Source organism: Callorhinus ursinus, unplaced genomic scaffold, assembly GCF_003265705.2.
Source record: "Callorhinus ursinus isolate GAN/ISIS: 27379988/994484 unplaced genomic scaffold, GSC_fseal_2.0 scaffold72, whole genome shotgun sequence".
In the NCBI taxonomy this organism is placed as follows: domain Eukaryota; kingdom Metazoa; phylum Chordata; class Mammalia; order Carnivora; family Otariidae; genus Callorhinus; species Callorhinus ursinus.
In genome coordinates, this window is record NW_027397134.1 from 1,144,573 (window position 1) to 1,165,035 (window position 20,463).

The window sequence follows — 20,463 nt, forward strand, 5'->3', positions numbered from 1 at the left end:
ACCTGGATGGTGCAGTCTATTGAGCGTCCGACTCTTGGTTTCGGCTCAGGTCATGATCTCAGGGTCATGAGATATGGCCCCACGTCGGGCTCGGCGCTCAGCAGGGAGTCTACTTGAAGATTCTCTCTCTCCTCCCTCTGTCCCTTCCCCCCAGAAAATAAATAAGTAAGTAAATAAATAAATAAATAAATAAAATCTTAAAAAAAAAAAAGATCGTGTGTTTAGAATGCACTGAACACCTGAAATGCAGTAGAGAGAGATGTTAAGGGGCTCCTGTGTCAGACAGGCTGCGGTTTGAATGCCAGTTCTACCATCCTCTTCCAGTCTGTTTTTGGGTGAGTGGGATTTCCCTCTCTGAGCCTCCGTTTTCCCATCTGCTCAATGGGAAAGCAGTCCCTGTCTCACAGAGTATTTCTGAGGCTTAAATGAGATGGCACATGTGAACAACTTAGCACATTAGAGGGTTCAAAGTGGTAGCTGTTGTCATTACGTAACACTTGCCAGTGGCGTTGTGGGAGAAGCCGCGGTTCTGTCTTGTAAGGGGGATGACTGTCTTTCCTTCTTCATCTCTCTGCATCTGTCCTTCTCTGCGTCTCAAGCCCCACGTGTGCTGAGCCAACCTTGGCAGCGCTGGCTGCTGAGTGAATCAAAGGACATCCTTCCCCCACCCCAGGCAGATGGCCCAGTGCCAGGGTGTGCAGGCGCCGGGCCTGCAAAGGGGGCCAGGTGGGCGCTAGGACACTGAGGCGCTCTGTATAGTCTCGGCTGGGTCGGGGGCTGGGGGCCTGATAATGGCTACTCTGAGGACCGTTAAATCCGCCCCCTCCGGCGCTTCCCCCAAACCCCACACCCACCACCTGCCCACCAGGCAGGCCTGAGAGTGAAGGGATGCTCTGTGCGCCGCCTCGGCTGCAGGCCCACACACACCCGAGACATTGTTCTTGTTGGCTGCAAGAGCTCGTTAGGCTCTGGGCAGAGGCTGGCTGGACTCCAAGAGGCAGACCTCAAGGACCAGGAGTTAAAGAATGGAGGAGCCTGAGGGCTTGGCGTTCGGTGGTGCCAGCCTGTTTCCCGGGATGCATTGAGCTCATCTGCCTGGTGAGAACCTTGACCTGTGGAGGCTGAGGGTAGAGATGATGTGTTGTGCATCCTTGTATACTCCCAACACAGCATGTGCTCAATACATGATGGGATGGATGAGATGGGATGGGATGGGATGGATGGGATAGGATGGGATGGGATGGATGGGATGGGATGGATGGGATGGGATGGATGGGATGGGATGGGATAGGATGAGATGAATGAGATAGGATGGGATGGGATGGATGGGTGGGATGGGATGGGATGGATGGGATAGGATGGGATGGGATGGATGGGATGGGATAGGATAGGATGGGATGGATGGGATGGGATGGATGGGATGGATGGGATGGGATGGGATGGGATGGGATGGGATGGATGGGATAAGATAGGATGGGATGGGACGGGATGGGATAAGATGTGATGGCTGGGATGGGATGGATAGGAGGGGATAGAATAGGGATGGGATGGGATGGGATAGGATAGGATAGGGATGGGATGGCTGGGATAGGATGGGATAGGATAGGACAGGATGAGTAGGACGGGATGGGTTGGATAGGATGGATGGAATGGAATGGGATGGATGGGATAAGATAGGATGGGATGGGACGGGATGGGATAAGATGTGATGGCGGGGATGGGATGGATAGGAGGGGATAGAATAGGGATGGGATGGGATGGGATAGGATAGGATAGGGATGGGATGGCTGGGATAGGATGGGATAGGATAGGACAGGATGAGTAGGACGGGATGGGTTGGATAGGATGGATGGAATGGAATGGGATGGGTGAGATAAGATGGGATAGGCTAGGATAGGATGGATGGGATGGGATGGATAGGATGGGATGGGTGGAATAGAATGGAATGGTTTCTGTTGGGCACCCAAGTTGCCCTGGAAGGTAGCAGGTGTGCACCTGGCATGGAAGAAATCACCTGAGAGAGCAGAGAAGTGGGAATAAGCAGAAACCATTTCTTCCCCCAAGCCCAAGAATTATCAGCCATGGCCCCCAAAGATAAATTATCCCTTAGAATCGTGTGTCCATGAGACATCTGATCTGGAAGGGATATGAGAGACCATCTTGCCAGGTGCTTTACAAATTATGTTCCACTGCCAACCTCACCAGCTACTAGTTGTGCTGCTTTGGGCAAGTGACCAAACTTCTTTAGGTCTGAGTGTCCTCATCTATAAAATGGGGGTAATAATATGATCCACCTCCCAGGGGTGTTGAGAGGAGTAATTGAAATAATCTGTGTAAAAGCATTTACTACGGGAGCTGACATGCGGCAGGCACTTAACCACCATTGTCCCCTGTCATCACCACCACCACCATCATCATCCTCATCAAGGGTGGTTCAGGAAAGGGGAAGCCTCATTGGACAGCTCTCAGACTCCTGCCCCCATCCTGATTCAATCCATATGGTCCAATTTGTGGTTGATTGGGGAGTTCAGTGCTCCCTAAGACCACCGCCATGTTCAGTAATTTGCTGGAAGGACTCACGGAACTCAGAAAAGCCATCAAACCCAGGGGTCTGGTCTATTACAGTGAAATGACCCAGACTAAAATCAGCAAAGGGAGGAGGCACAGAGAGCAGAGTCTGGGGGAGGCCAGGCATACATCCCCTGTTGTCCTCTCCCGGCGGAGTCCTGCGGACAGCCCTGACTTTCCCCACGAGGTGCTGTGTATCATCCCTGGAGTATGGTCAACGAGGAAAGCTCTCCTGAGCTTTGGTGTCCACGGTTTCCACTGGGGCTTAATCACACAGCCATGACCCACCACCCGTGTGGCTGATGTTAGTCTCCAGTTCCCCTACAGGTCAAACTGATGCTAAGCCCAAGGTCGCCACCCATAAATCCTGCTGGTAGCATAGAGTACCAGGCAGAGCCCAACACCTATGAAGTTGGTGAAGACCCTCCTATGAGGCAGGATAATTCCAATGGTTTTGAAGTTCTCTCCCAGGAGTGGGGGCAAGGGCCAAATCTTTCTTTAAAACGTGCAGGGTGTGGACAATCCCAACCTGCTGAGTTAATCCTTTACTGCATGGTTAGAGAGTGTCATTCCACTTAAGCTTTTATTTGAAGAAATTATTCTATTGTAACAGAGGATAAAACGGAGTCCCAGAGATGAGAACACACTTTGACCAAAGTGCATAGAGAGAGTCAATGAGGAATCCTCACCTTCTTGATCCAGAACTTTCCCCTTCGCACCTCAGGCCTTGGTTTGCCCATCTCTAAAATGGGTATGCTAAGCTAGCTCCCTTACCTTTGGGTTCTGCTTTTTATTTTATTTTATTTTTTTAAAGATTTTATTTATTTATTTGAGAGAGAGAATGAGAGACAGAGAGCATGAGAGGGAGGAGGGTCAGAGGGAGAAGCAGACTCTCTGCTGAGCAGGGAGCCCGATGCGGGACCCGATCTGCTACCCGTGGGGCTACTCCTTTGTCTCTGGGGACCTCATAGCCGGAGCAGATCCTGTGCTAGTTTGTTCGCGGGCAGCGCTCAGCATTCACTCTGGAAGCAGCCAAGCTAGGATTTGGGGGCCAGCTGGAATAAACATATAGCCCGTTCCCCACCTCAATGGGGCGTGGGTCTGGGGGTCAGACAGCCCTGTTCAAATCCCGGCTTTGCCACTCCCCAGCATTTCCTCGTCATTAAAATGAAGATAAAAACAGACACTTCTCAGGAAAAGAAAAATTTCAATGACGCCGGTGAAGCCATGAACATGTTTTATTTGGCCCCAGCAAATAAAGCCACTCTTGTCCAGGTTCAGTCTGAAGAGAGGAGCAGCCTCATCTCTTAAAAGAAACAAAGTGATTGGTCTTAAAGTTCTAAAAAGTGCGCTAAACATCTCAGAACTCGGTCGTACACACAGCTCTCCCCCGCCAATCTCCTCAGTTTTTCTCTCTTTGAGGTTGACCAGGCAAAGATCACTGCCCTCATTTCACAAAGCCAACAACCAAGGCTTTGAGAGATGGAATTTGCTCAAGGCCACATAGCAATTTGGTGGCGAAACCAGTGCCCAAGCCCGGGTGTGCCCATCTTCCCATCTTTTCCACCTCTGAGCCTGTCCCGGTAAGCGTACTGGGATGCCGATCTGCTCTTTGTTCTTGTCTGGGAATCTGAGCAAACAGGTGAAGAGACATTGCAAACTTACTCGTGATGTCTTTTGAAGTCACTTGAAGACCATCTGGGTTCATTCCCAAGTATTATATTTGTCTCTGCGAGTAGATAGGTAATTGACTGTAGATAGATTTCCCACTCTGGGGTTCCTCTCTGAGCTGTCTTGTGCCTGTCTCCCAGCCCTGCTCCCAGTGACTCACTGATTTTCCTGTACACAAAGAAATCACAAGTAAATCACACCCTATATCTCTCCTCCTCCCGACTACCACCGGCAAGAAATCACAAAGCCAGCACCATGAGATATGAATGGAGTTTGGCGAGTGGGGGATGGAGGTGGGAAGGGAGAGAAGTGTTTGAATGCTAATCAGTTGGCACTGGCGTCAGCCACAGTTAATTGGATTGTTAAAGGCACAAAGGCAGGATGGCACCCCTGAGCCAACAGCTCCCCGGGCTCATTCACAGGGGAGAGGGATGCACTGCCCAACCACTGCTCTGATGAGAGGTGACTGGACATAGAATTTTCAAGGCTTTCTGACCCCAACACGATTTACAAAGGAGGCCCATTCGTGGGGGAAGAAGCCAGCTCACAGAGGACAATTATCAGGTAATTACTCTAGTAGCCAAGACACTGAAAGTCTTTTCTTGCCTGTACAAGCTGGCCCTTTCAACAACTGCTGCAAGTCCCCTGTGGTCCCCGGGTTTCTGCAGCAGACTCAGGAGTTTGATGTGCTCTCCTGGGTGATGCACACACTGCTCTGAAATCTCCTCCATCCACGTGACCGTGGCATGGTGGGCAGCTCCGGAATGAAGACAGCAACAAGCAAACTCACCAGCTGGGCTTCTGTTTGCCCTCCCGTGGCTGGAGCCAACCATGGGATTAATGGGGACAGGCTCCCCTCGGGTTCTCTACTTGCAGAGATGGAATCGTGTTTTGCATTTAGAACTAGATGTGTACATTCACCTAGAACTTCTCTCCAGACACAGTATCGTAAACCAAAGCATGTTTATCGAGGATTAAGTTTACCATGGATTCACTTTTATGATAGGCAGTAATATAGTATACTAATCTATAGTCCCTCTTGAAGAGATGGACTTCTCTAACACACCGAGTCTGCTCTCAACCAGTAGAGCTATTTGTGAAGGGCCTACTGTGTGTCAGGTCCATGGCCGTGGGATAGATCCTAGGGAGGCAGTGATGAGTAAGGCAGAGGTGCTCGCTCTCCTCGGGAAACTTACTTCCAGTGGGGAAGACGAGAGAGAAGCCAGACAAGTATGATAGTGTGATTAACACTGTGACTTATCTCTTTGGTAGTGTTAGGAGTCAAGGGAAGAAGAAGAATTGCAAGGAGGACCACTGGCCCGTGGAAGGGGGTGGTTTGGAAAGACCCCTCTGGCCGCTGCGGAGAGAACAGGCTGCAGTTACAAAGCAAAGTCCGGGAGAGAAGCAGGGTTTTCATAACCATGGCTTTGGGAATAAAGGGATATCTAAAAATGTCTTTTTAAGAGACAACTTGCCGTCTTTACTTCTCTCATGGTGGGACTGAGGTTCTTTGGTCCATTGTAAAAATGAAAAGCTGAGCTCATCCAACTCCCCATTCAACCCTAGTGCCAGATTGCCTGTGGGGTCTGGCCGGCCTTAGACCTTTCCCGAGCTCTGTCTGCGAAAATGCAACGCCCTGTAAATAATCACCTTTGATGACTTTTTTCCAGAGTGATGGATGTCTGAGGCTGATGGGGATGGTTGCTAGATCCTGGTTAGTTTGATCCCCTATTCGGAGGATTCTCCTCCCTCCACTCACACGGAGGGTGAACCGCCTCGGGGAGGATGCAAGTAAGGCTTTGCTTCGGGGACTCAGTTGCCCTTCCTGCCACCATCTGCTGGGAGTCTTGGGCTTTTCCTGTGCCCTCATGATGGAGGGGTTGAATCACAGATGATTCAGAGAATGATCCCAACCTCCTCCCTCTTTCCCGCCACCCATTTCCCTGCCAGTTAACCCATGTCCAGGTGGAAGGAGGACAGGAATAGAAATCTGTCCATATTCGTCTTGAGGAGAAAACTGGGTGAAAAGGAAGGAGCTTAAGACAGCTGATCCATAAGAAGGCTGAGGACCTGACCATAGTAGCCTTCACCAGGATGACCCCTGGGCCGTTGATCTTCTGTTAGTAATGTCTGCACCCTGATCCCCACCACCCACATCCAGAATTCTAGAATTTCTGGATTTGAAGGAAACGTCATCAGCTCCTAAGCACTTGTTAAATGCCCCAAGGCACCCTTTCCCTTGTCCCCTCCCCTCAATATTCATTGGCTGCCAAATTCCTGCACTGCAGGAATCCAAAGATTAAGGATGCATTGCCTGTCCCAACTTTGTTCCTGCTGCCTGGGTGTGGACCATCTCATGGAGACAGACAAAGAACAAGGAAACACATCATCAGGAATCGCTCTGCTTGCAGTAAGCAGTCTGCAGAGAATGAGACAGAAAGTGATGGGAGAGGGGGTGTCTTAGAGAAGACGAGCTGAGACCTGAATGACCAGAGGCAGCCAGCCAAACAAAGATAACACACAAGAGAATTTGAGGCAGAGGGAACAACACATGCAAAGGCCCTGAGACACAGGAAGCATTTGGAAGGTTTAAGGAGCAGGGGGGGAAAAAAAGTGTGTGTGGTCATACTGTAGTTTGAGGGGGGAGATGGTAAAAGGTGGTTTTGGAGAAGGAGGTCCAAGGCCAGAATCCAAAAGGCATTGTAGCTCATTGAAGGGAGTTTTGATATTATTCTCAGCATGGTGAGAAGCTCTTGGTGGGTTTTAGGCAGTGATTTCATGGCCTGATTTTTACATCTTTAAAGTACTACCCACCCACTCTGAATGATTTGCTGCCAACTTAAAACACAAAATCTGATCATTTGAGGGGTACCTGGGTGGCTCAGTAGATTAAGTGTCCAACTCTTGGTTTCTGTTCAGGTCATGATCTCAGGGTCATGAGATCGAGCCCCGCCCAAGGACAGGCTCCTCACTGACCAAGGAGTCTGCTTGAGATTCTCTGCCTTGCCCTCTGCCCCTCCCCCTCCCTCTGCTTTCTCTCTCTCTGTCTGTCTCAAATAAATAATTAAATCTTTTAAAAAATCTGATCATTAGATCATTTCCAAAGGCTCATCTGGTACAAATCCTGATCAGAGATTGAGTTTTGGAGATGTGGCAGGAAATCTGCTCTGGCGGATGACCTACCCATATAGGAAGATTCCCAGCCATTTTGCCAAAGGTGAGGACCACCAGGGACCGTCTGATGTAACTACTAAAGCAGTACTCCCTAGAGGGGCACGATGGGCTAGGTGAGGTCCAGGTTACCTGTGCTTAACCTGAGTAAAATAAACAAGACAGGGAGACCCAGTAGAAGGTTCTCCTGAGACTCTGGACTCTAATTAGTCAGCAGCAGGCAGGGAGGAGGGGGGCATGTTCACCTACCTCCTCAATTCTCTCCTCTGATTTCAACCAACTGTCAAATAGAAAAAAGAGCCAGATGGGACCAGCTTAATTCCCGGTGGAGCTGGGCTGCAGACCACTGCTGGACACCTACACTCTGTCCTCTCCAAGTGACTTCGATTTGGCATTTCCTGGCACAAGTAGACAAGTGGAGAAGTCTGGAGAGAGAGAGAGAGAGAGGGGACTCCACTGCCAGATTTTCAGTCCAGCGGCTCTGCCCTGGGAATAGGACTTAACCTGTGTCCTCCCTCCTCCCTATTAGGGAGGTCCCTAATACCTCCCTCCCTAATACCTCAAATCAGATGGTCCCTCATTTCCCTGGGAAACAAGGGAGCGATGGAGAGGTGGAGCCTGCGTGTTGTTCCTTGGGGACTCCCTGCTCCAGCGAAGCTGGTTACCCTACCCCTGTGGAAGTTCAAGAGCCGTTAGAAACCCCAAGAAAGGCTGGGGTTTGTTCTGAACCTGGAATGACAAAGCTCAGGGAGTTCATCATTATTATTAACTATTATTACTAATTATTACTGTTACAAAAATCGCATGCATTTTGCAAATTTATCAAACTGTATAAAAAGATGCACAATAAAATGGGATTCCCTCTGCAGCCCCAAGCCGCCATCCTGCTCTGTGGAGGCGGTCCCATTCCCTTGTTCAAATGCATCCCTCCCATTCACACGAGACCTATTATAGCCACAATTCTCCCTCGATTTCTTTTTCACTTGATACTGAATTGTGTTGGCACACAACTCTGCCATCTTTTTTTGTTATTGTCCAGTTACATGGTTTTTGAACAGGTAATATTTTATTTATTAGACACATGCATACACCTCTATATGTATACACACACACACACATATATATATACATACATAGATATGTATCTGTGAAAAGGTATATAGTGAAAATTCTCTTCCTGCCCTTACACCCCATCCTATATCCAATGTCCCACGTCCCCTACCAGCATAATATGTACCAGCATCATTTGTTTTTTGGGTCTCCTCTCCAAGTTCCTTTACCCACACAGTAGCAAAGCAAAGATATAAAGTCTTATATCTCTCCCCGTTTTTACACAAAAGGCAGCAAACTCTGCACACGTTGCTTTTTGATATAACAGAAACTGGCCACCTCTCCTCTTTGGGCCACAGGGAGCTTCCCCGTTCTCTTGCTGCTGCACGGCACTCTGTCTGGATGCTCCATAATTGATTTAACCTTACTGGTGCATATTTGATTTGCCTTGGAGTCTTGCTACGACAAACAGCATGGCATTGCTTAACCTTGCATGGACGTCATTTTGCAAGTGGGTGAACAATGCTCTGCGGGATAAATTCCCCGAAGTGAGCTTGTTGAGGAGAGATGTATTTATAATTTTGAACATTCTTGCCAGGTTATTCTCCGTGTTATTCACCAGTGACTTCATCTCATTCCTTCGAACCCTGCGTGTATTCCATTGTGGGCTTCTACAATCATGCAACCCGCCGCCGGTAGATGGACAGGTGCATCGTCTCCAGACTTGTGCTCCCTCCAACAGTACTTTGTATTATGAACACTTTGTACCTTCCCAGTGGGTGTCACGATCATAGCTGGCCCTCTACTTTGGGACGTGAACACACAGCCCATTGACCTAGAAATCCGTAGCAGTTTAGATGGAGCCCCTTTTGCTGTGAATGCTTTGCAACCACATGCTCTTCCTAGCCCTCATTGGCCACCAATCGCTGTCCTGATCTGTTACCTAAACTCCAGCCATCGTGAGATGGACCAGTGAAGCACCCTAAAGTGGACTTCCTGGGGGCGCCTGGGTGGCTCAGTCGGTTAAGCGTCTGCCTTCGGCTCAGGTCATGGTCCCAGGGTCCTCGGATCGAGCCCACATCAGGCTCTCTGCTCAGCAGGGAGCCTACTTCTCCCTCTGCCCCTCCCTCTGCTTGTGCTCTCTCTCTCTCTCTCCCTCCCTCTCTCTCTCTCTCTCTCTCTCTCAAAAATAAATAAATAAAATTTTTGAAAATAAAAAGTAAAAATGAAGCGGGGTTCCTGGATGCTTCTGAGTAAAGATGTGGTGAGGCAGGGGAAGGAAAGGTCAGGGAAAATCAAAGAGCACCTTGAACCATTTGGGGGCTTTTGTTTTATTTTATTTTATTTGTTTTTGTTTGTTTGTTTTTTTGCTAAAGCGTGGATTTATTACATCTGCTTTGGTGAAAATAAACAATTCTTCACATACATTCTTCAGCAAAACCTGACAAACAGGGAGGAGCAAGTGCAAAGTTCTCAGGAGTAATACTGCACTGACCTGGGGGCACCAGGAGGTGCAGCCCCGCCCCCTAGTTCTGGGACAGGGCCTGAGGGGGAGACTAAGGCACAGGTGAGGGGAGGGGTACTCTGGACCCATCCCTACTCAGTGCCAGCCTGTGAGTGGTTGGTGGATGGAGTTGACAGCAAGTCTTGGGGGGCATTTTAGAAGCACACCCAGCCTGGGTCCAGCTACCCCACATTCCAACTCAGATGGTCTAGTTGAAAGTCACCGAAAGCAATATATTGATAAAGCTGGAGAGCAATGGTGCTCTCAGGTAGAGTTGGCAGCAGGGTACATAGGTTCAGGTTATTCTGGAAGGTACTTTTTCAGTGTCAGTCAACATTTTAAATGCATAAACTGTTTGGATGATCAATGCAACTTCTAAGACACTCTCCTGAAGAATTAGCTAGACACAGTCACCAAAGATATGTATCTATTGCGGTGTTATTTGGGAGGAGAATGGCAACAACCTAAATATTAATCAATAAGAGCCTGGTTCAGTAACATATATGTTTAGGGGTGCCCGGCTGGCTCAGTCAGTGGACCACACAACTCTTGATCTCGGGGTTGTGAGTTTAAGCCCCATGTTGGCATACAGCCTACCTAAAATAATAATAATAATAATGTGTTTATATTTCAATGTAGCTATTTAAAAAATGAAATGACCATATAGGTGCTGACATGAAAAGTTAATCATGATGGATTTTAAGTGAGAGATTGGTGGGGAGATACTAACGCAAAGGAATACTATAGAGCAGTGAAAAATGAATCAATCAAAACTACACTTATCAACACAGATGCCCCTCACAAAGTGTTGAGCAAGAAAAAAAGGAGAAAAAAAGAGCAGAGTGTTGAAGGATTCACTAGGGATGACTGCATTTATATAAAGTTTTAAAACATACCACATATTATTCAGAGAAACTGACGTGTAATAAATAGATACCAACAATAAATAACAGCAAGATGGTAATAGTGCACCTGATAAATGGTCATGCTGAAGGTCATATTCAGGACAGTAGTTAGGGGTGGAGAAGGAGAAGGAGCATATGGTAGGAAGGGCAACAGGCTTTGACATACTGGTAGAATTCTATTTCTTAAGCGAAAGGTGTATACACATGGGTATTTGTTGCCTTACTCTTTAACTCTTTTTGAGTGACTGGAATATTTCAAAATGCATTTCTTAGTAAGTGACAGAGCAATATATACAATGTAATAACTCTGAGAATGCTCAGATAGAAAGTGACAACAGGGCTCATGAGGGCTGTCAGGCTGTTCTATGAGCGCTGTGCTTTATCCCTGTGATTTCATTTTACTCTCTAACGCCACTAAGGGATAAGACTGGTATAATCCCACCTTACAGACGAGAACAGTGAGGTCCAGAGAAGGGAAGTGACTGTCCAGGATCTCATGGCATTGAGCAGCGGGCTGAGCCTGGAACACAAGCAATTCTCTACACCCCTATGTGCTAACACACCTCTTAAGGTAAAAAATACTTTTTTTACATCAGTACATTTTATTGAGAGATTAAACAAAATGCTACTAACACTGATTCCCCTTAGAAGGCAGGATTGGTAGATGGGACAGGGGAGGGGCAGTACTTAACACTTTTGATTTCATACCTTTCAGGTATTCTTACATTTTTTAAATTATTTTATAGGGAAAAAGTATTTGAGGGTGAGGGAAAGAGGAATGAGCACAGAAACAATGTCAGAAAGTATCCAACTTTATCCCAGTTTGCTCCATGATCTGAGACAAGTCACGTCCTCTCTCTGAGCCTTGATTTTTTTTTTTTAATCTATAAAATGGGAAAAAGAAAATACCAATCTGACCGGATGGCTTACAGTGGGAACGAGATGACAACAGGCAATACGCTTTGTGGAGTGTAACTCACCATTTGAATATCAGTATTGTCCACGTGGGCACACAGGTACAGGGCTGCCAATGAGACAGTAGATGAAACCCACTGCCCCCAAGCCCACCCCCCACCTCTGCCCTTTCTTCCCCCAGAAAGTCTGCTCCAAGTCCAGGTGGGAGCGGCCCAATGAGTCTACCTGAGGGTCCTCATTCCTGCAGGATTGAGTGAGCTGGGTCCTCCCTGGCTGTAAAGAATGGGTTGTGTTCAGCAGTCCCAGCTGTTTATTATCCAAGGTGGACCTCTGGGTGCTAGTGCCTGTTGCCTGGTCCAGCATTGGCACATACTAGATGCTCACTGAACATATGAATGAATGAATGAATGAATGAATGATCAAATGTGAATGGGAGAAAGAAACTCAGCCCTCACTCAATTCAATTTCCTTAATCGATGAAATGGGAATTAAGCTAAGATCTTCTCTACCCTAGAAGTCAATGATCCAAGTAAAACAAAGCCAATCAGCTCCAGGAATGGGAGGGAAGTTCTTCTCAGTGCTGAGGGCAGTGCCAGTGGTTATCAATCAGAGGAGATTTTGCCCCCACTGGGGGAACATTTGGCAATGTCTGAAATCACATTTGCTTGTTACACATGGGGGCGGTCATGGGGGTTGCTACTTGGACCAAGTGGGTGGAAGCCAAGGATGCTGTTCCCTATCTTATAGTGCACAGCGCAGCCCCTTGTCCCCCAACAAAGAAAGATGCAGAAGGCATAGGACCAACCAACATTCTTTGGGGCAGTCCAGATGGTCCTGGTTTTGTTTCTGATTGTGTTTGATATGTTCCGGTGTGGTTTTTCAAGCCTCAGATAGCCTGGTCTCCTTCCTGCTACTAACATGCTGTGTGACCCTGGGCAGCCCATTTCCCCTCTCTGAACCTCACGTCCTCTCATTGGGCAGTTTGTAACCATGAGTCTTGAGGATGTGATATTTCATTACTGATGTTGTCCCTGTTGGGCAATTTCTTCTTGAGGAATGTGAAGGTATGAGAAACCACCAACAGAATGGTGGTTTAATAATCCTCATTATTAATGAGGATTAGGCTAGTAACCAACAGTTTCGTAGTCCTCTTAACCAAAAATACACCAAATGATGCATCGGCCAGTCCCGCCTCCTAAAAGTCTTCCCTGTGAACAGTCCGATGAGGGAAGAATTATCATCATCCCTACTGTGAGACCCAAAGGGGTTCCATGACTCAGTTAGTGAATGAAGTGCTGTGATAGCAAATGTGTATCTGCTTTCCCTCAGCCTCTCCACCACTAGGTGCTAAAGGCAGCGGTTAAACCCAGCTTTTTCCATAAATATTTTTTTCACTTAAGAGAGTATTAAATATTTATTATACACATTTTGGAAAATACCCAAAAGTAGAAGGAAAAAAACCCACCCAGAGGCATCCAGGGCCACGTTGCTGGTGCCATTCCTACAGTCATATTGTAGGGGCGCCTGGGTGGTTCAGTGGGTTGAGCATTCGGCTCAGGTCACGATCTCACGGTCATGAGATCAAGCCCAGCATCAGGCCCCGAGCTGGGTGTGGAGCCTGCTAAAGATTCTCTCTCTAGGGGCGCCTGGGTGACTCAGTCGGTTAAGCATCTGCCTTCCCCTCAGGTCATGATCTCAGGGTCCTGGAATCGAATCCCACATCAGGCTCCTTGCTCAGCGGGGAGCCTGCTTCTCCCTCTCCCTCTGCCCCTCCCCACCCCTTGTGCTTTCTCTCTCTCTCTTAAATAAGTAAATAAAATCTTTACAAAAAAAAAAAGATTCTCCCTCTCCTTCTGCCCCCCACTCTCTCTCTAAATTATATATATAGTAACAACATTACAGACAGTGATGCCATTTATTGTGGTGAGCACTGAGGAAGGCATAGACTTGTTGAATCAATATGTGGTGCGTCTGAAGCAAATAGAACGGTGTATGTTAGTTTAAAAAAAGTTGTAAGTTTAAATTAAAAATTTAACAAAAATGAAGTCTGGTATAGCTTTAAGTAAAACGAAGCAAAACAAAACACCAGCTCTACATTGCAATTTGTTTTAGTTGGTTGTTCCCGTCGTTTTCATACACACCATAGAATTTTACATCTTGCTCTTTTCACTGCACATTATAGCAGAAGCATTCCCCAGCTGTGGTTTCCCGGGCTTCCCGCTCCATCACTGTGTGCCTGCGCGATGACAGGCTGTCACCAGTCATTCTGCTGCCGCCGCGCGGCTCAAATACAAACCGTCAGCCTTCAGAGCGCGTGGTGCATTTTCGACTCTAATGGGATGCTTCCCAGTCTAATCTCCCCCATCTCTCCCATCAAAGTGAGAGAGGGAGAACGGGAGAGGTGCTCCCTCCCCATCTTCAATGGGAGAACAAATGTTCAGTCGTCTTCAGTGTGCCATCTGCAGATGGGAAAGCAACCTCTCTATGTATTTAATTAAAGGCCCGTCTCTTCTGTTGGATATCCGTATTGGGTTATCGGTGTGTGTCTGTCTTCCCGTAGTGCAGGGACCGACCGTACCCAAGAGCGTTGACTGTCTCGTCCTGAGTATCAACAACCAGCAGAGAAAGTCGGCACCCAACGCTGTCAGTTATTAATTGATGGGCAGCACGGGAGTGGGGCATTGAATGCACATGATAAAGGCAGAATCAGCCAGATGTGACTAGGATGATTGAAAATTGTAAAGGCTCTGACAAAGAAGAGTTCCTTTAATCCAGTGGTCATTGGGGCCCCAGGGAAAAGCCAGCCTGCGTAGAGCAAGTGATTAAGTCTCTGGATTGAGAGGGCCCTGGAATCCAATTCTGACTAATGCCCGCTGGGACCTGGTTTTGCATGGCACTCCCTCGTCCAGCATCCCGGCTGAGAACGAGGCCTTCCAGCTGCGAACATTGCAGCCCACAGACAGACACTCATCTGTCTTGAACAAGGCCTTGAGTTTGGAGCCAGCCAGCAAGATCCCACGTGTAAACCCTGAGGAGGCGGCAACACGGGGGCGAGGAGGGAAATTTACCTGGTGGATCCGCAACTCCCCTTGGCAGTTAGGTCTTCAGTGGGAAAGAGCTGACTCAGCCCAGCCAGATTTACTTCCAAAAAGGCCTAATTGCTGCTATGGTTAGCACCCATTTTACTGTGGGGAACCCAGAGCTGGGCGCAGGGGCTGTGGGGAAGAAGCTGATCATGGACCCCTTTCTCTTGCATTCCCTCCTTCTCTTGTGGGCTGTGTTGGATCTCGACAGGCTGGGGTGGCCAGGGGAGGTCACAGGCCTTGGAAAGCGTCATCACCTGCGGCCCAGACCTACACCCAGGTTCCTGCCACCTGCAACTTACAACACCTCGAAGGCAAAACTAACGAGGACGGAGTAGAAAGTCAGGAAAGATCCCAGGTTCCAGAACGAGCTCCTCTGATCACTCTGATGATAAGAGTCATGGGAGGGGCTCTAACAGTCCTCCACTTTCAAGCTCCACCCCTGGAGATTCAGGTGTCAGGGGTCTGGCAGGGGAGACTAACAAATGCGTATTTTAACAAGGAACGCATGGAGGGGTGAAGGGCATCATTTGGGAGATTTGAAAAACACTACAGCCCCGCCCCCCCCAGCAGGAAAGCAAAAAAAAAAAAAAAATTGAGGATTGGGGGGTGGTCTTTGGAGGGGGCCGCCGCTTCAAGCTGAAGGATGAGAGGCTGTCAGTGATAACAGTACCCCATGATACTTAACAGAACTGCTAGCATGGTCTTTGGCATCAGGAAAACTGAGGTTGGAAACCCAGCTTTGCTGTGTGACCTTGGAAGGTTAACTCAGTATCCCACAGCCTCACTTTGCTCATCCGTAAAATAGGAATGATTTTTCCCTAATAAGGTTGAGAAAGAATAAAATGAGGTAATGGGTAAAAAAGCATTTAGCACATGCCTGGCACATACGCAGCACTCAGCAAAGCAATCAAAAATAAAATGTTATAAGTATCGCTATAATTACGGCCAAGGGCACGCCGATGTGCTTTAAATCATTCGTATTCCATCCTTCCCCTCCCTCAACTCCGTCACTTGTAATCAAGGGGACATTTTTGTGAAAGGACTGGCAGAAACTAATATAGCCACAGGACCCAACAAAACTCACAAGCCAGGGTCAGGATCAAAGCACTCACTTCACCCTCTCTGGCAAGATTAGCAAAAGACCCGAAGAATAACTGCCAATTACCTGATCGTTCCCCAGATCAGCAGAGTCCGAGCCGGAGGACCTGACTAGTGTGACCTAGTCTGGCTGCCCACTTGACACAGACAGAGGAGATGGAGAGAAGACGAAACCCACACGGTTATGCTAGGGAAGATCGGCCAAAGTTGGAACACCGTCTGGGTCCCCCAACCCCGGGTGCATCCAAGCTCCGTGCATCAAACCACAGCTGGAGCCTGGGAGCCAGGTGTCCCGACCCCTCCTCCTCCTTCCTCTTTTGGCCCCTTTACTTTCTCCTCACTGCACAGTCTACAGAGATGGTCAGCATCAATCATTTAATAAAAGTGACAGTACACACAAAAAGCACAGCTCTGGAGCAGACCCACGTCTGATCTAATCCTATGAGGTAGATGGGGTAGCTCTGTTAAGCAGAAGAGGCTTAATGGATTTGCCCAGGCTCACGTAGCGAGGGGACTGTTGAAGGCAGGATTCGAATCCGAGTCTATCTCTGAAGCCTCGATGCTTCCCACCTTGGACCAGGAAACCTGCTGGGCCCCTGAATGACCTTGATCTGCCCTTGGGTCAGGCACACACTCCCTGTCCTCCCCCGGGCCGCTTCCTGCCCTGGCACAACTGGGAGCCTGGCACGCACACTGGCTGGTAATCAATGTGACCCAACAGGAACATTTGTCGATGCCAATTGCACACTGTTGCAGTCTATATAGATTAAGCCACTGCCGGCCGACTCCATGAAAGTAAATGAGCCTTTCCAACGGCGGCGGAAATAAATTTAAATGACAGTGCTAAAGGGCCCAGAGACTGTGGCTGAGTGAGTGTCTGTCTGCAGAAAATCGACAAGGACAGCTATCCGTCCCAGGGCTTCCAGCCCAGGATGTAATTCCTCTCTGTCTCGAGATCATCATCGGGGATGCTCTGACCGCTCCGGCTTCCCACTGAAGGGCGCGAATACAGTGACAATAACAAAGACAGTGACAGCAGTTGGCGCGCGCTAAGCACTCACTGTGGGAGGGGCACCCATAGGTGCACGTATGCAGGTACGCTTTACCTATGTCAACCTATTGAACAATGACGACCCTGGGAAACGGGGAGCAATAGCCCTGTTTTACAGCTGGGGAAACCGAGGCTCGGGGACGTCAAAGCCATGTACTAGCTTGCAATTGACAGCAGGTGGGGTCGGCTGGGTGGCTCAGACGGTTAAGCATCTGCCTTCAGCTCAGGTCGTGATCTCAGAGTCCTGGGATCGAGTCCTGCGTCGGACTCTCTGTTCAGCAGGGAGCCTGCTTCTCCCTCTGTCTCTGCCCGCCGCTCTCCCTGCTCGTGCTCTCTCTCTGTCAAATAAATAAATAAGATCTTTTTAAAAAAAATAAATAAAATTACTAGGTGCTTTTACATTCAAGGCAAAAATAAACCACAGGTAGCTGGGTATACAGTGCCCAGCAAGGCCTGGCCCCGCGACTACCCTACCCTACCAGCTTTCTCTCCAGTCACCCTCCACCTGCTCCCCCTCGTATTCCTCTTTTGCGCTCCCCTCAACCAGGCCTCCACGCTCCTCCTGCATCCCTCTGTTCTGAACCTGTCTCATGATTCTGAATCTTCAAATCTTTGTGTGTCCCCCATAGGTCAATTTTTAATTATTCAGTAAAAAAAAAAAAAAGAAGAAGAAGAAGTGCCATCCCCCAATCCTAGGACAATATAGTCCTGAGCCAGGGCACGCAGCTTGGAGAGAGCGTGGGCTTGTTACAACTCATCCTTCGTGGGAGATGTTTGTGTAATGAACAACCTGCCCAACTGTACACAGTGATCCTGCCCCACAGAGTTAGAGGCCTGTTGTCTCTGCTCTGTTAGCATGCAGAGCTTCTCTCTTTCTAAACATCTATCACACCGAATATGATTATTTCTCCTTTCCTTTTACCCCTTTCAGTACATATACAACTGGCATGTGAGACTCTTGTGCCCTTGGTTTCTGTAACCCTAATGCTTAGCTGGGGCCTGGCAGGATCAACTGTAAGTCTCCATGGTCAGCAAAAGGAAGAAAGGAAGGAAGCGGGAGAGAAAAAAAAAAAAAAAAAAGGAGAGGGAGGGAGGGTCAGGAGAGAGGAAAGGGGGCAGCCCCCATGTCTGTCCTGGCGTCTTGGCAAGTTTTGGGCGCCACCTTAGGCCCCTGCGTCAGGAGCTGGAGGACCTAACCCCCACCACCGGCCCCAAGCTAACAGGTGTCTTTTCTCTTCTTCCCCAGATGGGCCCCGGGAAGGAGACACTGGCCCTTCGGGTGCTTCCCTTCTGCCCTCGGGAGCGCTGGGGAGTAGCAGCGGTCTGAGCAAGGAGAGCCTCGAAGAGAAAGTGACTTTGGCCCCTCTGAATCCAGCGCAGTCGGGGGAAGATCTTCGAGAGCCGGAGCTAGAAGGGGCAGTCCCTTCGGCCGCCCTGTCCACGCGGCTGCCGGAGGAGGCCGCCACCAAGCGCGCCCTCCCCTCCGGGAAGAAGGTGCCTTCGCTCAAGCAGGTGAACTCGGTCAGGAAACAGCTGCGGCCCAAAGCCACCTCCACGGCAGCTGTCCAGAGGGCGGCGTCCCCGCCTGCATCCTCGGGCCTGGGGCTCCTCTCCTCCGACACCGAGAAGCCCCGCCCCCCGGGAGACCCCGAGCCCGCCGCCTCCGAGGAGCCCCTCTGGCTGGACCGGAAGGCAGGTGCGGTCCCCACGACGCCCGCACCCCTGCAGATCTCCCCCTTCACCTCGCAGCCCTACATGGCCCACACGCTCCCCCAGAGGCCCGACCCCGGGAAGTCTGAGGCGCCTGATGATGCCCCCGAGGCTCCCCCAGAAGATGCCAGTCCCATGACCTTAATGGACAAAGGCGAGAACGAACTGACCGGGTCAGCCTCAGAGGAGAGCCAGGAGACCACGACATCCACCATCATCACCACCACAGTCATCACGACTGAGCAGGCCCCGGGTAGGCAACCCCCAGACCCTCCAGCCCTTCTGCTGAAGCCACGAGGCACCCACTCTGTGCAAGGCATGGCGGGAGCCGGGCCAGGGAGATCCAGGCCCCACCATCACTTACCATCTATTGAGCACTGACTGTGAGCTTGACCCTGTGTCTCTCAATTAATATCCCCATTTTAAAGATGAGACAGTTGAGTCTCAGAGACATCAAGCAAGTTGCCCGAGACCACACAGCTCAAGAGTGGGATTCAAACCCTTTTCAGCTTGGAATAGAATCCTTTAACCTGCCTGAAGGCCCTAGCCTTTTCAAAGTGCCTTTTTTTTTTAAGATTTATTTATTTATTGAGAGAGAGAGAGCACACGCGTGCATGTGCGCACGCATGGGGGGAGGGGCAAAGGCAGAGGGAGAGAGAGAATCCTCAAGCAGATTCCCCCCTGAGGTGGAGCCTGATGCCAGGCTTGATCTCAAGACCCCGAGACCACCACCCAAGCCAAAAGCAAGAGTCTGATGCCCATCGACTGCACCAGCAGGCACCCCTCAAAGTGCTTTTACTTTGACCATTACAGGTACTTCTCCAGACTTGGTAAAATGCACTTCTGTGTCCCAGTCTTACTTCTGTCTTCTTTTCTGTCTTCAAACAGAGAAGACAGACACCAACTTTTCAATCGTAGGTGGGTTTTGGACAAATGCATTGTGGCCTCTCCTTAAAAAGTATAAGTTCTGGGTTTGAATCCTGCTCCCTGTGTGAGCTTGGCCCAGACACTGCCACTCTCTGAGCTTCGGTTTATGTATCTCTAAAATGGGGATGAAATGTCAGGCCCTGCAAGGATGAATGGGGTGGGCCCTGTACACCGGGCAGGATGGTGCCTAGGGGTATGGAGTAAGCAATCATGCTGTGTCAACTCTCGCAGTTTTGATTTTCATGTTGATTCTGGGGCTGAAGGAGAATTAGCAGCAGTGGGAGGGAGGGGGACAGGTGAATTCAGGTGTCTCAGAAGCCGGGGGCCACACCGCAGCCCATCTGAGACATGACATCTGAGCTGTCCTCTGTGTCCTAATGAAAGTCCTTCCTCCAGCTCCCTGCAGTGTGAGCTTCTCCGATCCTGAAGGGTACATCGACTCCAGTGACTACCCACCGCTGCCCCTCAGCGGCTTCCTGGAGTGTACGTACAACGTGACGGTCTACACTGGCTACGGTGTGGAGCTCCAGGTAACTGCAGAAAGGTGCCCAGATAGTGCCTGCCTCTTCTAGCAGGAAGTCTCCGGAGGGTTGTCTGACTCAGGTTTACTGTTATCATCCTAACTGATTTGGTTCCTTCTTTGCCCTAAGCAGGGCAACTTGAGCTGAATGAATAGGAGTTGAATGAATGAATGAATAGGAGTTCCCAACTCAATGCACAGCTGAAATAGGCACATGTGGAGGAGGGGGACCTGTTGATAAATTGTGAGGCATTATACTCAGAAGGAAAGTCCTCTTATACCCTGTA

General features: G+C 49.3%; 1 protein-coding gene across 6 annotated transcripts in view; it reads left to right on the forward strand.

The window, feature by feature from the left end:
- Nucleotides 1-20,463, forward strand: part of SEZ6L (seizure related 6 homolog like) — a 184,685-nt gene that overhangs the window by 100,555 nt on the left and 63,667 nt on the right. For all 6 annotated transcript variants that reach the window (XM_073886795.1, XM_073886796.1, XM_073886797.1 and 3 more), the window contains exons 2-3: nucleotides 18,266-18,982; nucleotides 20,053-20,186. In XM_073886795.1, the coding sequence (XP_073742896.1) occupies nucleotides 18,266-18,982; nucleotides 20,053-20,186 (851 nt within the window). The remainder of the gene's footprint in view (nucleotides 1-18,265; nucleotides 18,983-20,052; nucleotides 20,187-20,463) is intronic.